The 15,723-nt window shown below is 37.9% G+C and overlaps 1 protein-coding gene across 24 annotated transcripts in view; it reads right to left on the reverse strand.

The window, feature by feature from the left end:
- The window catches only part of BIRC6 (baculoviral IAP repeat containing 6), a 263,052-nt gene that overhangs the window by 96,417 nt on the left and 150,912 nt on the right, over positions 1-15,723 (reverse strand). For 23 of the 24 annotated variants that reach the window (XR_008652580.2, XM_055253540.2, XM_063623684.1 and 20 more), the window contains 7 exons: positions 11,688-11,967; positions 9,880-10,136; positions 9,244-9,352; positions 6,760-6,981; positions 4,121-4,901; positions 1,553-1,696; positions 999-1,128 (listed from right to left, as the gene is read on the reverse strand). Coding sequence is in view for 23 of the 24 variants with exons in the window: in XM_055253540.2 (XP_055109515.2) it covers positions 999-1,128; positions 1,553-1,696; positions 4,121-4,901; positions 6,760-6,981; positions 9,244-9,352; positions 9,880-10,136; positions 11,688-11,967 (1,923 nt within the window). In the remaining variant the exon portion in view is untranslated. The remainder of the gene's footprint in view (positions 1-998; positions 1,129-1,552; positions 1,697-4,120; positions 4,902-6,759; positions 6,982-9,243; positions 9,353-9,879; positions 10,137-11,687; positions 11,968-15,723) is intronic. The other variant, XM_063623674.1, reaches the window with a different exon arrangement.

Genomic DNA, 15,723 nt, shown 5'->3' on the forward strand with positions numbered 1-15,723 from the left:
CTTGCTCATGTTTATAATCTTAGCACAAATTATAGTGCTTGCACTTTGCAGATGGTCAACAAATTCACTCATTGATTAACCAGAATTTCAGAGCAGCAATACACTCCAACTATCTAAAGTTGATATGGGCCAGGCGCGGTAGCTCACACCTGTAATCCCAGCAATTTGGGAGGCCGAGGCGGGCGGGTCACTTGAGGTCAGGAGTTCGAGACCAGCCTGGCCAACATGGTGAAACTCAGTCTCTACTAAACATACAAAAAAATTAGCTGGGCGTGGTGGCACATGCCTGTAATGCCAGCTACTCGGGAGGCTGAGGCAGGAGAAATGCTTGAACATGGGAGGCAGAGGTTGTGGTGAGCCAAGATCGTTCCACTGCACTCCAGCCTGGATGAGAGTGAGACCTCCCTCTCAAACTTTAAATAAATAAATAAAATAAAAAGTTGATATGCCTTTGCCATCAAAAACTGCTTTTTAAAAAAGTATCCCATATGTTGTTTAAAGGTATCATCCTGTAAAATACAGGCAAGAACCTAGGGGAAAATGCTCTCTCTGCTTTTTTCACTGACTACAATAAACAAAAAGGTGACCAGTCAATTCTACCTACTGCATTTATGTCTTGATCACTGATCACCATCTTCAGTTTAGTAAATGTTTATTAATTAGAATCTTGCTATTCAACCTAATATCCTGCAATTAATCTAGTATAAAATGACCAGATGGTTTATTGTGAGAAAATGCCATCAATGATTTGTCTGTATTTCTAGCTGCCCATTTGTCACTGTGACACATTAAACCAAAAAATTAGGGGTGCCTAAATGTATTTTACATTTTGTCCACTTGACTGGCTTCTTATGCTTCAAACTATAAAGATGTCTTGAACTTTCCTAGTCATTAATGGTTGCCAAGTGGATGCAGAAAATAAAGTTATAAAAACCAATAAATCTCCATATACATCAAACATAAAGTTAAAAAAAAACTAATACTTAAATCTGACTTGCCTGACACTCTGTCAAGAACATCTGATAATGTTGTTGAGACTGGCAAATGAAGAGTACGGAATTTGTGGCCTGCTCCATACATTGGATGCTGGATGACGTGGCTAGTAGCATTAATTCTACCTTTGTACAGCTGAAAATCAAGAAATCAAAGAAACCAGGAAGTAACTTTTTGGAATACATATTGTTATAAAATAATCTCAAAAGCATCTAAGAATAAAATACTCAATAAATCCTACAAGATATAACTAATTTAGATATGGCATATTTGCCATGATTTGTTGGTCAACTTTTGCATTATCACTCTGTACCTAATATTTTTTCATTTTTTTCCACAAATCAAACTATACTTCTCAGGGTAAGGTAAAATTATGTTATTCCTAGGCATGAGGGAGAGTGCTATTCTGAAATTGTCAAGTTCTCTCATTAGGTATAAAGGCTGTGCTAGTTTCACTTTGCTATACTCGAAGTTAGAACACAGGAGATAACTGCAGGCTCTGATATGAAATTGTAAAATACATGTATACACAGCCAATGATTAAGTGTTAAATACTCACTGGACATGGAGACTGAAGAAACATTGTCACTTTCTCATCTTCCAGCATCAACTGTAAAAATAATCTTCGTATAAACCCTGAAATGTTCCCAGATGTTGGAAGGTTCCCTCTTTGAGGCGATGTCTGAAATAGTTCACAAAGAACCTGGCAAGACAAAATATTTAAAAAGTTAAATGCAAGATTTATATGAAGCTTTTTATTTTGAAAGATAAAAAGGAAACAGAAAATATGAATTAATAAGTTTATTTTAACATATCAAATCAGCAACTAAAGAATAAATGTCTCTAGGGGTCTAGTAGTTGTTTTTTTTTAAGGAGGAAAGAAATGATTTTATCTTAAAATATATGAATACCAAAGGAGATAAAAGTGTACGAAACGTATCCAGGGTTAAAAAAAATTAGTACTAAATGGTTTGCACATAATGAATACCTAGCATAACAAACTTCCGTTAACTTTAGTCAATATTGGTGTGGTTACCTTAAAATAAAAATTATGACAAAAAGCATATTAAAAATACATAACAAGGCCAAGGTCATGCTGATAATCTCAGAACTTTGGGAAACTAAGAGAAGAGATCATTTGAGCCCAGGAATTCCAGACCAGCCTAGGCAACGGGTGAAACCCCGTCTCTACCCACCCCCCCACCAAAAAAAAATTAGCGGGGCGTGGTGGCATGTGCCAGTAGTCCCAGCTACTTGGGAGGCTGAGGCAGGACTTCTTGAGCCCGAAAGTTTCAGTGAGCCGTGGTTGTGCAACCGCATTACAGGCCTGGGCAACAGAGAGAGATCCTGCCCCAACTCACCCCCAAAATGTATATAAAGCCTTAATAAGATACCAAGAAAGAAATCAATGGGACACAAAGAGTTCATGCTACCCAGAAGCACAAACCAAATTTTCAAATACCTAGAATCATGCCCTCGGGTGAAGTTGGTAATTTAAGCATTTTCTTTTAATATGCATATTTAGCAGAGATATTTTCCCAGTAATTAATTACTACAGGCAGTAAAATATCTTTCTCTTCTTCCTCTGTTTTGTTTTGGTTTTTGTTGAGACAGGGTCTCGCTCTGTCGCCCAGGCTGGAGGGCAGTGGTGTGATCTCAGCTCACTACAGCCTCAACCTCCTAGGCTCAAGTGATCCTCCCACCTCAAGCCTCCTGAGTAGCTGAGACCATAGGCGCATATCACCATGCCCAGCTAATTTTGGTTATGATTTCTTTTTTTGGTAGACAGGAGGTTTTGCCATGTTGTCCAAACTGGCCTCAAACTTCTAAGCTCAAGTGTTCCACCCGCCTTGGCTTCCCAAAGAGCTGGGATTATAGGTATAAGCCACAGCACCCGACCTGCCCTTCTTCTTAATAAAACTAACTCCTTCAATATTTTATAAAAATTATATTATCTATTTTTCTAGGTACTACTAAAGTTTGACTTGAATGAGCACTATTAAATAACAAGGAGAAAAGTTATTTACTAGTGTCTACCATATCTCATACAGGCTCTATGCTAGGTACGTTATACAAATTAAAATATTTAACTGCCTCAAAAAATCCTTGAGGCAGGTATTGCTAGCCCCATTTTATAAGATTAACCAATATGCCCAAGGTCACATGAGGTAACCAACAGCAAAATTTGGCAAAAAGCCAACTAGAATTACTCTTGAAATAATTCTACCTTTCAGGAGTTTTTGGCCACATAGGCATAATATATGATAAATTATCTTCCACTTTTTTTTTTTTTTTTGAGATGGAGTCTCGCTCTGTCGCCCAGACTGGAGTGCAGTATGATAAATTATCTTCCACTATTTTTTTTTTTTTTTTTTTTTTTTTTTTTGAGACAGAGTCTCCCTTTGTTGCCCAAGCTGGAGTGCAGTAGTACGATTTCAGCTCACTGCAACCTCCACCTCTCTGGTTCAAGTGATTCCCCTGCCTCAGCCTCCCAAGTAGCTGGGATTCCAGGCACATGCCACCACACTCAGCTACTTTTTTTGTATTTTTAGGAGAGATGGGGTTTCACCATGTTGGCCAGACTGGTCTTGAACTCCTGACCTCAGACAATATGCCCGCCTCAGCCTCCCAAAGTGCTGAGATTACAGGCATGAGCCACCACACCCAGCCTATCTTCCACATTTTTGTATATGATTTATGTGGAGTCTCCTATCTGAAACCTAATCTAATGCCCCTGTAAAGAGAAGCAAACTATCAGTATGGCAATCTCGTTACACAAAAAAACAATGCCTCAAGGCACATACAGTACTCAGTGATCAGTGTCAATACTGTTCCAGCAGCTGAAATTTTTTTTGGGCTTTTTCTTTTTGTTTGTAGAAATTTATTAAAATGAGGGTTGTATGATCTAGCTAGGATCCCAATTCATCTGCCAGTCATCTCATCATAAATAAGTGATTCAAGTGACAGCATATTTTGAGGGGGAGAAAGAAGATATCAGTACTTTATAGTTTAAATTCAGATCCTTAAAGGCACTCAACTCTCACTAAATTTATTATCACCTGGTCTTTATACATGGCCCTTTCTTATGTAATAAAACAACTAAAATGTAGGTTATTTTTTCTCTTACCTGTGCCATCAGCTTTTGATTATTAGGATGGCATGAAATGCACTGTAGAAAGAACGCAACAGTTGCATTCTCAATTGCTGTGCGCTGTTGAGTAGTCAATCCTGTTGTAGCAGCTGAAGAAAGAGAAGCTGATCTGGCACTGGTCTGTTGTGCACCTAAATTATGGCTTCCAGAAGTGGACCCAGAGTGACACAATAGAAACAGAAGTGCTGTCCATAGTGGATTGACTTCAGAACCACCAAGCCAATCTTTCATAATATGGCTATTGCCAACTTCTGTCAAAAACCTAAGAATAGGAGCAACTAGGTCTGCTGTGATAGGCATCTTATTACATTGTTGTGGGACATGATGGCGCCTGAGTTTGTCCTGGGAAATATCTATTGACTGAGCAATGCTTTCTGAGTTAGAAATGTGGCTAAAGCAGAAACTAGCCAGACTCCTCACAAGAAGAGAAGGCAAACCTGAGTCTAGTAATTGTTTAATAGCTTCAGGAGATTGAGAAGAGGAAGCAAGGGTAGCCAAATGTGATTCAGTTAATGCGAGAGGTGCTTGTGCATTTTTAGAGTCATCTGTTAAAGATGAACTAAGATCCTGCTTTTTGCTATCATCTGTCATGGACAGTCTATGATGACACTGCACTGGAGGAGGGGTAATTCCCATCCAGCCCATGAGCAAAGAAAAATAGTTTGGGTGTACGTGACACATTGAGCAAAGCAGACTGTCAACAGCTTTCTTCAAAACCATATTGCAGGGAAGAGACATGGACCAATTAAAAAGTAACCTAGAAAAATAAAAGATATCATATTAATGATACAAGTTTATTTTTAGAAGAAACTATTTCAAATATTTCTGTTATAGTTCAATCTATACTCTGACATTACATACTTTATTTGACATTGAATAATAAAACATTGTAAGATTTAAGACTGCATATATATATATATATATATACACACACATATATATATTTAAAGATGAAGAATGTAGGTACAATGGAAGTTGAGTTAGACTTGTAAATAAATACAGAAAATCAAGTAAACTATTTTAAAATGGTTCTACCATTCTCTGTGTGACCTAAAAAGGTCATTTAGAGAAACAAACAAACAAACAAAAAAGATCATGCCAAACAAATGTTTACGTTAAATTCCACATGACAAATGGCTTAAATTCATGTTTGCAAATAAAAAACTATCAGTGAGGCTCAGTAATTAAGTCATGGATTATGCCAACCGCTAAGGCCAAATATGATGACCTACTAGAGAACAACAGGCCTACTTTTTATGTGTCACAGGAACTCTTCAAAAATACATTCTGCTGCAGACTTAACAGTTACCTATCAGTAATTTCAGCAAAGACTTAGCTAAATATGGTGAAGAAACGTGGGTAAATAAAAACTACTTGTCAAAAGGACAATCTAGAAAAGTCTCAAATTTTCTAGCTTTACATTTTTGTTCTTTTCTGAGATGACATCTTGCTCTGTTGCCCTGGCTGCAGTGCCAATGATGCCATCATCATAGGTCAATGCGGCCTCTAACTCCTGAGTTCAAGTGATCCTCCCACCTCAACCTCCCAAGTAGTTAGGGCTAGAGAAATGTGCCACCAAGCCTGGCTAATTTTTAATTTTTTTGTAGAGATTTGGTCTCTCTATTTTGGCCAGTCTGGCATCAAACTCCTCGTTTCAAGTGATCCTCCCATCTCAGCTCCCCAAAGTTATTTTTTTTTGAGACAGAGTCTTGCTGTGTTGCCCAGGCTGGGGTACAGTGGCATGAGCACAGCTCACTGCAACTTCTGCAGACTCAAACAATTCTTGCGCCTCAGCCTCCCAAGTAGCTGGAATGACAGGTGCATACCACTGTGTCCGGCTGACTTTTTTTTTTTTTTTTGAGACAGAGTCTTGCTCTTGTCGCCCAGGCTGGAGTGCAATGGCGCAATCTTAGCACACTGCAACCTCCACCTCCCAGGTTCAAGTGATCCTCCTGCCTCAGCCTCCCAAGTAACTGGGATTACAGATGCACACCACCACGCCAGGCTAGTTTTTCTATTTTTAGTAGAGAAGGGGTTTAACCATGTTGGTCAGGCTGGTCTCGAACTCCTGACCTCGTGATCTGCCGACCTCGGCCTCCCAAAGTGCTGGGATTACAGGCGTGAGCCACTGTGCCCAGCTTTCTGACTTCTGCATTTTTGTACAGACAACGTTTTGCATGTTGCCCAAGCTGGTCTTGAACTCCTGACTCAAGCGATCTTCCCACCTCGGCCTCCAAAGTGCTGGGATTACAGGTGTGAGCCACCACGCCCAGCCCCAAAGTTGTCTAGCTGTACTTTCCTGCTAGAGTTGTACATTAAAGATAATCTGGTGGGAAAATTTGCAACTGAGAATAAACACTGTGAACCACAGCAACATCTACATTAAGCATAATTTTAGGTTAAAAAAAAGAAGGCAGTACTGCTAATATATCTTCTTAAAACACAAAGATAAATTAATATTTGACAATTCATTTCAGAAGTATACTTGATTACATTTGCTACTTTCAAAATATTATGTTTCTCCTAATAAACATGTAAAATATTCTGTTTTATCAAGTGAACACTAACTGATCTAGTACTAGCGGGAAAAAAAGGATTTCACAAATCATACTTACTCAAAGAGCTCTTGATCCAGGAGTGCTGGTAAGTCATATTCTACAAGCAGCTCATAACTATGCCACAGAATGGCTGCTACACAGTGCAAATGAGAAGGAGATGGCATCAGAAGACCATACTCTATTGTTGAGGAGTTAGGACACATGTAGTTCATCCTGCCACTTCTCTTCATAGCAGCCACTCTTGCAGAATCACTAACCCATTTTAACAAGGCCTGAATTCTTAAACGAAGAAAATGAATTCATATAACCAACTATAGCGCAACTGGCATTTCATATAGATAAATACCATCTCTGCATGGTGAATAGGGTATTTATGAGAATAATATACTAATTGTTTCTGATTATTTTAATCTAAAATAAGAAAAAAAGGAAATCTATTGGCAACAAAGACATACTAGTTCCAGTTCCAATTTTCCAATAACCTTACCAATTTCAACCATCAAAAGGTTTGAGATAACATACTAGAACAGTGATCTGGGGCTAATTCTTCATTGTGCAAAGTCTCATGAAATACAGCATGTTTCACATCCCTGGACCCTAGCATTAAATACTAGTAATAGCCACCCACACTCATTCATTCTGACAACAGAATACACCCTCAACACTTATATATATATTTTTAAGTATAATTTTTATAAGATGGAAATTAAGCTTATTTTCTCTGCATAGTACTTTTAAAAATACAGGTGTCATTTAGAACTGACATTAATAACAAGATTATAGGTCAACTAACCCCACTAATCCCAATCCCCTGGAGCTGGGAACCAGTAAAACACACCCAATTTTGAACCACTACCTGGGAGCAAAAGACTTTTAGATTTCTCAAGTTTTTAAAACACTGTGTTTACATTTAGTTTATTTTCCTTCAATTTCTATTTCAGAATATAAGATTCCTGGCTTTACAGTAAAAGAAACAGGGATAGGAAGGTATATAACACTAATTCTGAAAGATAAGACTTTCAATTTCACATGATGGGGAATAAAGAGAATTCAGAAGACAAGGAAGACATTTTTCTCAATCTAACAATCTTGTCATTAATGTCAGTTTTATATAACAAACATTCATGTTTTAAAAAGTACTATGCAGAGAAAATGAATTAAGCTTAATTTTCTTCTTATTAAAAAGCCACAACAATATTTAAAAATTAAATAATCCTAACAGATTTCAAGCAATCTGTTCTGGAAAAATATTTTTAATGCTGATATTTTAAATATATTTTAACCACTACTAACCATTATGATTCAAATTTGGCACAAATTGTTATTCACTTTATCAAAAACAATTGCAATCTATGTTTAAATGTAATCCATAATTTTAATAATTTATAAAGATATTAATAAAACATCAAATGACTTCATTTTAAACATAATCAAAATATTAAAAAGTAACATATATCAGGAAGAAATCTATGTTTTTCTAATATGGATGCTACACATAAAAACAGAGAATGCCAAATATTTGCTCAAAAATTTATCAACAAAAATATGTTTCAAAACTACTTCAAGTTGGCTGGGCGCGGTGGCTCATGCCTATAATCCCAGCACTTTGGGAGGCCTGAGGTGGGCAGATCATGAGGTCAGGAGATTGAGACCATCCTGGCTGACATGGTAAAACCCTGTCTCTACTAAAAATAAAAAAAAATAAAAAAAATTAGCCAGGCGTGGTGGTGGATGCCTGTAGACCCAGCTACTCGGGAGGCTGAGGCAGAATGGCATGAACCTGGAAGACAGAGCTTGCAGTGAGCCAAGATTGTGCCACTGCACTCCAGCCTGGGCAACAGAGCAAGACTCCATCTCAAAACAAAACAAAACAAAACAAAACAAACAAAAATTCAAGTTGGTATCAATTTGGAAGCAAAAGACATCAAGGTAGAATGACATTAGGACAACTCATTAAAATTACCTAAATGTAAAAAAAAAAAAAGAAAAGGAAAAAAAAAATCACTAAATATTTAGCCAACGTGTTCAAATGTAATTTACAAGTTATGATATTGTTTCATTCTGTAAATAGCAGGAAAGAGTGCAGAAAGTAATGAAAAGATTTCGATGAATATGATAATAATAAACAGAACCATTATCAAAACAGTCGAAGTACCAACTATAGACACAATATTCCTACATTCATATACATGTATTAAGTACTACCTAAGATAGTATGACTCTGATACCATCACTTTACAAGGTTCCTTTCACACATAGCCAACTTAAAAATATATGTTTTATTCCATTCCTCAAAAGCAGTATTAACTAAGAATTCTATTTAAGTTCAAATTTGCTTAAAGTATGTCCAAATACATATAAATGTATGTCTAATGTTATGAAAACTTATGGAAGTTACATCGTGTGAGGCATATAGTAAACATACAATATATCACAGTATTGTCTTTTATGAGATCATCTATGGAAAAACTGTCAGAAACATTTACTATAGCATGATTATGTGCATGTGTGTGCTTCATCAAATGAAAAATAAAATCATACCTGTCTTTTGTACCAGGATCCTGAGTTGTTCCAAGCTGGTAAAGAATATCTATCGTAGAGTCAGAAGAGAGTCCATTTAGTCTTCCAAAAAGTAAAGGACTATTCAAATCTTGCAACAAAGAATCCAAAGAAAAAGTTTGCTAAATAAGCAAGTTAACCATGGGAAGATTTACTTAATTTAAGTTATTCATTAAAAATGAGGCTTCCATAAAGTCCAAGAACAAAGAACAAACTCTAAAAATAATGAAACTACGCTAGGTGCAGTGGTTCACACTTGTAATCCCAGCACTTTGGGAGGCCGAGGCGGGTGGATCACCTGAGGTCAGGAGTTCAAAACCAGCCCGATCAATATGGAGAAACCCCGTCTCTATTAAAAATACAAAAACTAGCCAGGTGTGGTGGCAGATGCCTGTAATCCCAACTACTAGGGAGGTGGAGGTTGTAGTGAGCCGAGATTGCACCACTGCACTCCAGCCTGGGCAACAGAGTGAGACTCCATCAGAGAAGAGAGAAGAGATAAACATAAACTAAAAGAAAAAATAATTCCCAAAACAGAGTTAAGCATGAAGATCGCACAGTTCAACTGCTGTTACTTTACAGACATGTAAACATTTAAATATCAAAGTTAATTATCACCTGTAGGATCACTGCCTGACGCTGCACAATTTCTCAGGAGAATGTCTATGAGCTTCAGGCCAATTCTAGTAGACTGCAGTCCTATCTTTACAAGCACAACCTCGATGTTGGGTGAATGCATTCCACAGTAAGGTGACATCAATAAGGCCGCACAAGTCTGCAGTAGATTAGCAGTAGGTGCAGCTGCACTTGCCATCATTCCTTCTAGATCACTTATGTGAGTAAGGCAATGATGTAGTAACCGTAACCATCCAATACTGAAAATACAAAATGACTTGTATGATCAATATAAGTCGCTCAAATCACTTCGGGGTAGAACATAACTTTCTAAAGATCAGAATGTTGTGTTTCATAAATAGCATTAACCAATCTAAGATATGTTTTTTTAGAATGCTGCAAATTAAGTAAACAGTAAGTTTCCGCTATAAGATAAATCACGGCTGGGCGTGGTGGCTCACACCTGCAATCCCAGCACTTTGGGAGGCCGAGGCAGGGGATCACAAGGTCAGGAGTTCGAGACCATCCTGGCCAACTTGGTGAAACTCCTTATCTACTAAAAATACAAAGATGAGTTGGGCACAGTGGTGGGCGCCTGTAATCCCAGCTACTCAGGAGGGTGGGGCAGGAGAATCATTTGAACTCGGAGGCGGAAGTTGCAGTGAGTCTAGATTACACCACTGCACTCCAGCCTGGGCGACAGGGTGAGACTCTGTCTCAAAACAAACAGAAAGATAAATCACATACAAAAGGACTTGTATTCATAGCACTCAGAAACCATGTGTTTGCTTTTTTAGGAAATCATCCAGAAATCTGCTTTTACATGCAATTATATATACTGATAAACTGATTACTATCAGACTTCTAAAACTGTGTAGTCTTAGCACCTTGAGAATAGAAATCCTAAATTCTTTTTTTATTGTGCACATGTACCCTAAAACCTAAAGTATAATAATAAAATAAAAATAAAAAAATAAAATAAAATAAAAAAAGAGTTTCACTCTCTCGCCCAGGCTGGAGTGCAGTGGCAGAATCTTGGCTCACTGCAAACTCCACCTAATGGGTTCAAGCGATTCTCCTGCCTCAGCCTCCCGAGCAGCACACCGCCATGCCCGGCTAATATTTTGTATTTTTAGTAGAGATGGGGTTTCACTCTGTTAGCTAGGATGGTTTCGATCTCCTGACCTCGTGATCCGCCCGCCTTGGCCTCCCCGTGCTGAGATTACAGGTGTGAGCCACTGCACCAGGCCTTAAATTCATTTTTATCAGGCAAAACTTTCAATAAAATCCATCTATAAAACATTCAGCTGTCAAAATTTATCAGAAAAATGTTGATTAAAAAATATGTTCGGGTCCTTGTTAGTTTGGTTCAGACATAATCCTTCTGTTACCTAACATTTAGGAATTATCATGTAAGACTAGGTCCCTGTTTCTAAGGTCAGTTGGTATGGTTCAGATGTCATAGGCTGGTCATAGGCATTTGTAAATTCCCGAAACAGAGTATGATACAAAAAATTACAAGCGAGAAAATTAGAACGTACACCTACATGTAGCATACAGATCATCTCAAAGACTAAACATATATACACCTTAATTTTAATCAGTGTCAGCATTGTTTCCACAAAACTGTCTCTATTACACCTAATAAAATTGTATTATACAGATACCTACTGAACGAAGACCTTCCTAAGACCTAAAAAAGAAAAAAACCCACAAAATAATTAAGTCCCCTATCTCTCAACCCTGCCAAAACAAAAACAAAAACAAAAAAGGACAGAAAGCTTTTTTAAATAACAGGAAACAAAACATACCTTGTTTTGGATACCTGATCTTCAGATGGAAGGAATGGATTATTAACTGTTGCAGAAGAGGTGGTACCAAAAGCAGTGAGCCCCAACAATTTAATTTGTGAAAGGCCTAATGTGCTGGCATCCCGTGGACGATGTAGTCTAAGGCAGACAGCAGAAGCTACTTCGGCTTTTACAAGCTGAATTTTTATGTAGGTGAGGCCACTTGTGACAACAGGAGTGGACAAAGGTAACATATTTACCCCATCTGCACTTACTTCAACAGACACTGAGGAAGGGCAGGCTATAAAAAGAGAAAATTGAATCATCACAAAAGACAAAGTAAACTAGATTGAACAGTTTATTAAAATCCCAGTAAAATAGCAGCTTTCACAGTTGTATTCATCATGAACGTGTAAAAAGAAAACTTATACAACAAAACATAGTTTGACAATGACTTTCACCATAATTAATGTTGGAGCTACTTTTCAAGACAAAATATTTGACCTACAATAAAAATTATACAGTCTAATATTCACCTAAAAAAAGAGGAACCAAAGATGTGTGATGCACATGTACCTGATGCTTCCTATGAATAAAACCAGCCAAATATGTAATTATGTCATCATTTCTGCTTTACTCAAAATTATCACAAATAAGAAACTACCTTTGATTAATATGCTATGGTTTACTATTTTAAATAATTTGGGGAAAAATGTAATCAAACTTGTTTTTCCACCAATTATTCCATTACTACTAGATTGTGATATTTTCTAAACATTGAGTTTAACCACACAGCTCAGTTTAGAACTTTTTTTTTTTTTCTGCGATAGAGTCTTGCTCTGTTGCCCAGGCTGGAGTGAGTGCAGCGGCGCGATCTTACCTCACTGCAACCTCCGCCTCCCAGGTTCAAGTGATTCTCCTGCCGTAGCCTCCAGAGTAGCTGGAACTACGGGCAGGTGCCACTACATCTAGGTAATTTTTGTACTTTTGGTAGAGACAGGGTTTTGCCATCTTAGCCAGGCTGGTCTCGAACTCCTGTCCTCAAGTGATTCACCTGCCTCAGCCTCCCAAAGTGCTGGGATTATAGGTGTAACCCACTGCACCCAGCCTCCTTTTCAAATTAAACCAAATATCCACAGGATTTTTTAACAAAATCAACTCTTGCTGAAATTTAAGGAGTCCCCAATAAACTACCAGAAAATTATTTATTTCTAGCTTAACATGGAACCCCATATAATAAATATATCTCAACTAAAACTTTTTTTTTTTTAATTATTATACTTTAGGTTTTAGGGTACATGTGCACAATGTGCAGGTTTGTTACACATGTATACATGTGCCATGTTGGTGTGCTGCACCCATTAACTCGTCATTTAGCATTAGGTATATCTCCTAATGCTGTCCCTCCCCACTCCCTCCAATGCACAACAGTCCCCGGAGTGTGATGTTCCCCTTCCTGTGTCCATGAGTTCTCACTGTTCAATTCCCACCTATGAGTGAGAACATGCGGTGTTTGGTTTTTTTGTCCTTGCCATAGTTTACTGAGAATGATGTTTTCCAGTTTCATCCATGTCCCTACAAAGGACATGAACTCATCATTTTTTATGGCTGCATAGTATTCCATGGTGTATATGTGCCACATTTTCTTAATCCAGTCTATCGTTGTTGGACATTTGGGTTGGTTCCAACTCTTTGCTATTGTGAATAGTGCCGCAATCAACATACGTGTGCATATGTCTTTATAGCAGCATGATTTATAGTCCTTTGGGTATATACCCAGTAATGGGATGGCTGGGTCAAATGGTATTTCTAGTTCTAGATCCCTGAGGAATCGCCACACTGACTTCCACAATGGTTGAACTAGTTTACAGTCCCACCAACAGTGTAAAAGTGTTCCTATTTCTCCACATCCTCTCCAGCACTTGTTGTTTCCTGACTTTTTAATGATCACCATTCTAACTGGTGTGAGATGGTATCTCATTGTGGTTTTGATTTGCATTTCTCTGATGGCCAGTGATGATGAGCATTTCTTCATGTGTTTTTTGGCTGCATAAATGTCTTCTTTTGAGAAGTCTCTGTTCATGTCCTTCGCCCACTTTTGGATGGGGTTGTTTTTTTCTTGTAAATTTGTTTGAGTTCATTGTAGATTCTGGATATTAGCCCTCTGTCAGACGAGTAGGTTGTGAAAATTTTCTCCCATTCTGTAGGTTGCCTGTTCACTCTGATGGTAGTTTCTTTTGCTGTGCAGAAGCTCTTTAGTTTAATTAGATCCCATTTGTCAATTTTGGCTTTTGTTGCCATTGCTTTTGGTGTTTTAGACATGAAGTCCTTGCCCACGCCTATGTCCTGAATGGTATTGCCTAGGCTTTCTTCTAGGGTTTTTATGGTTTTAGGTCTAACATGTAAGTCTTTAATCCATCTTGAATTAATTTTTGTATAAGGTGTAAGGAAGGGATCCAGTTTCAGCTTTCTACATATGGCTAGCCAGTTTTCCCAGCACCATTTATTAAATAGGGAATCCTTTCCCCATTGCTTGTTTTTGTCAGGTTTGTCAAAGATCAGATAGTTGTAGATATGCGGCATCATTTCTGAGGGCTCTGTTCTGTTCCATTGATCTATGTCTCTGTTGTGGTACCAGTACCATGCTGTTTTGGTTACTGTAGCCTTGTAGCATAGTTTGAAGTCAGGCAGCGTGATGCCTCCAGCTTTGTTCTTTTGGCTTAGGATTGACTTGGCGATGCAGGCTCTTTTTTGGTTGCATATGAACTTTAAAGTAGTTTTTTCCAATTCTGTGAAGAAAGTCATTGGTAGCTTGATGGGGATGGCATTGAATCTATAAATTACCTTGGGCAGTATGGCCATTTTCACGATATTGATTCTTCCAACCCATGAGCATGGAATGTTCTTCCATTTGTTTGTATCCTCTTTTATTTCATTGAGCAGAGGTTTGTAGTTCTCCTTGAAGAGGTCCTTCACATCCCTTGTAAGTTGGATTCCTAGGTATTTTATTCTCTTTGAAGCAATTGTGAATGGGAGTTCACTCATGATTTGGCTCTCTGTTTGTCTGTGATTGGTGTACAAGAATGCTTGTGATTTTTGTACATTGATTTTGTATCCTGAGACTTTGCTGAAGTTGCTAATCAGCTTAAGGAGATTTTGGGCTGAGACAATGGGGTTTTCTAGATATACAATCATGTCATCTGCAAACAGGGACAATTTGACTTCCTCTTTTCCTAATTGAATACCCTTTATTTCCTTCTCCTGCCTGATTGCCCTGGCCAGAACTTCCAGCACTATGTTGAATAGGAGTGGTGAGAGATGGCATCCCTGTCTTGTGCCAGTTTTCAAAGGGAATGCTTCCAATTTTTGCCCATTCAGTATATTGGCTGTGGGTTTGTCATAGATAGCTCTTATTATTTTGAGATACGTCCCATCAATACCTAATTTATTGAGAGTTTTTAGCATGAAGCGTTGTTGAATTTTGTCAAAGGCCTTTTCTGCATCTATTGAGATAATCATGTGGTTTTTGTCTTTGGTTCTGTTTATATGCTGGATTACATTTATTGACTTGCGTATGTTGAACCAGCCTTGCATCCTAGGGATGAAGCCCACTTGATCATGGTGTATAAGCTTTTTGATGTGCTGCTGGATTCGGTTTGCCAGTATTTTATTGAGGATTTTTGCATCAATGTTCATCACGGATATTGGTCTGAAATTCTCTTTTTTTGGTTATGTCTCTGCCAGGCTTTGGTATCAGGACGATGCTGGCCTCATAAAATGTGTCAGGGAGGATTCCCTCTTTTTCTGTCGATTGGAATAGTTTCAGAAGGAATGGTACCAGTTCCTCCTTGTACCTCTGGTAGAATTCGGCTGTGAATCCATCAGGTCCTGGACTCTTTTTGGTTGGTAAGCTATTGATTATTGCCACAATTTCAGAGCCTGTTATTGGTCTATTCAGAGAGAAATTTGGTTTTATTTTTAATTTCAGTGGTAAAATAAGAAGGAATTACATGCCAGCTTTACACTGATTACTAGACAGTCAAATTAATTTTTAAAT

This window comes from Symphalangus syndactylus, chromosome 18 (assembly GCF_028878055.3).
Source record: "Symphalangus syndactylus isolate Jambi chromosome 18, NHGRI_mSymSyn1-v2.1_pri, whole genome shotgun sequence".
Classification (NCBI taxonomy): domain Eukaryota; kingdom Metazoa; phylum Chordata; class Mammalia; order Primates; family Hylobatidae; genus Symphalangus; species Symphalangus syndactylus.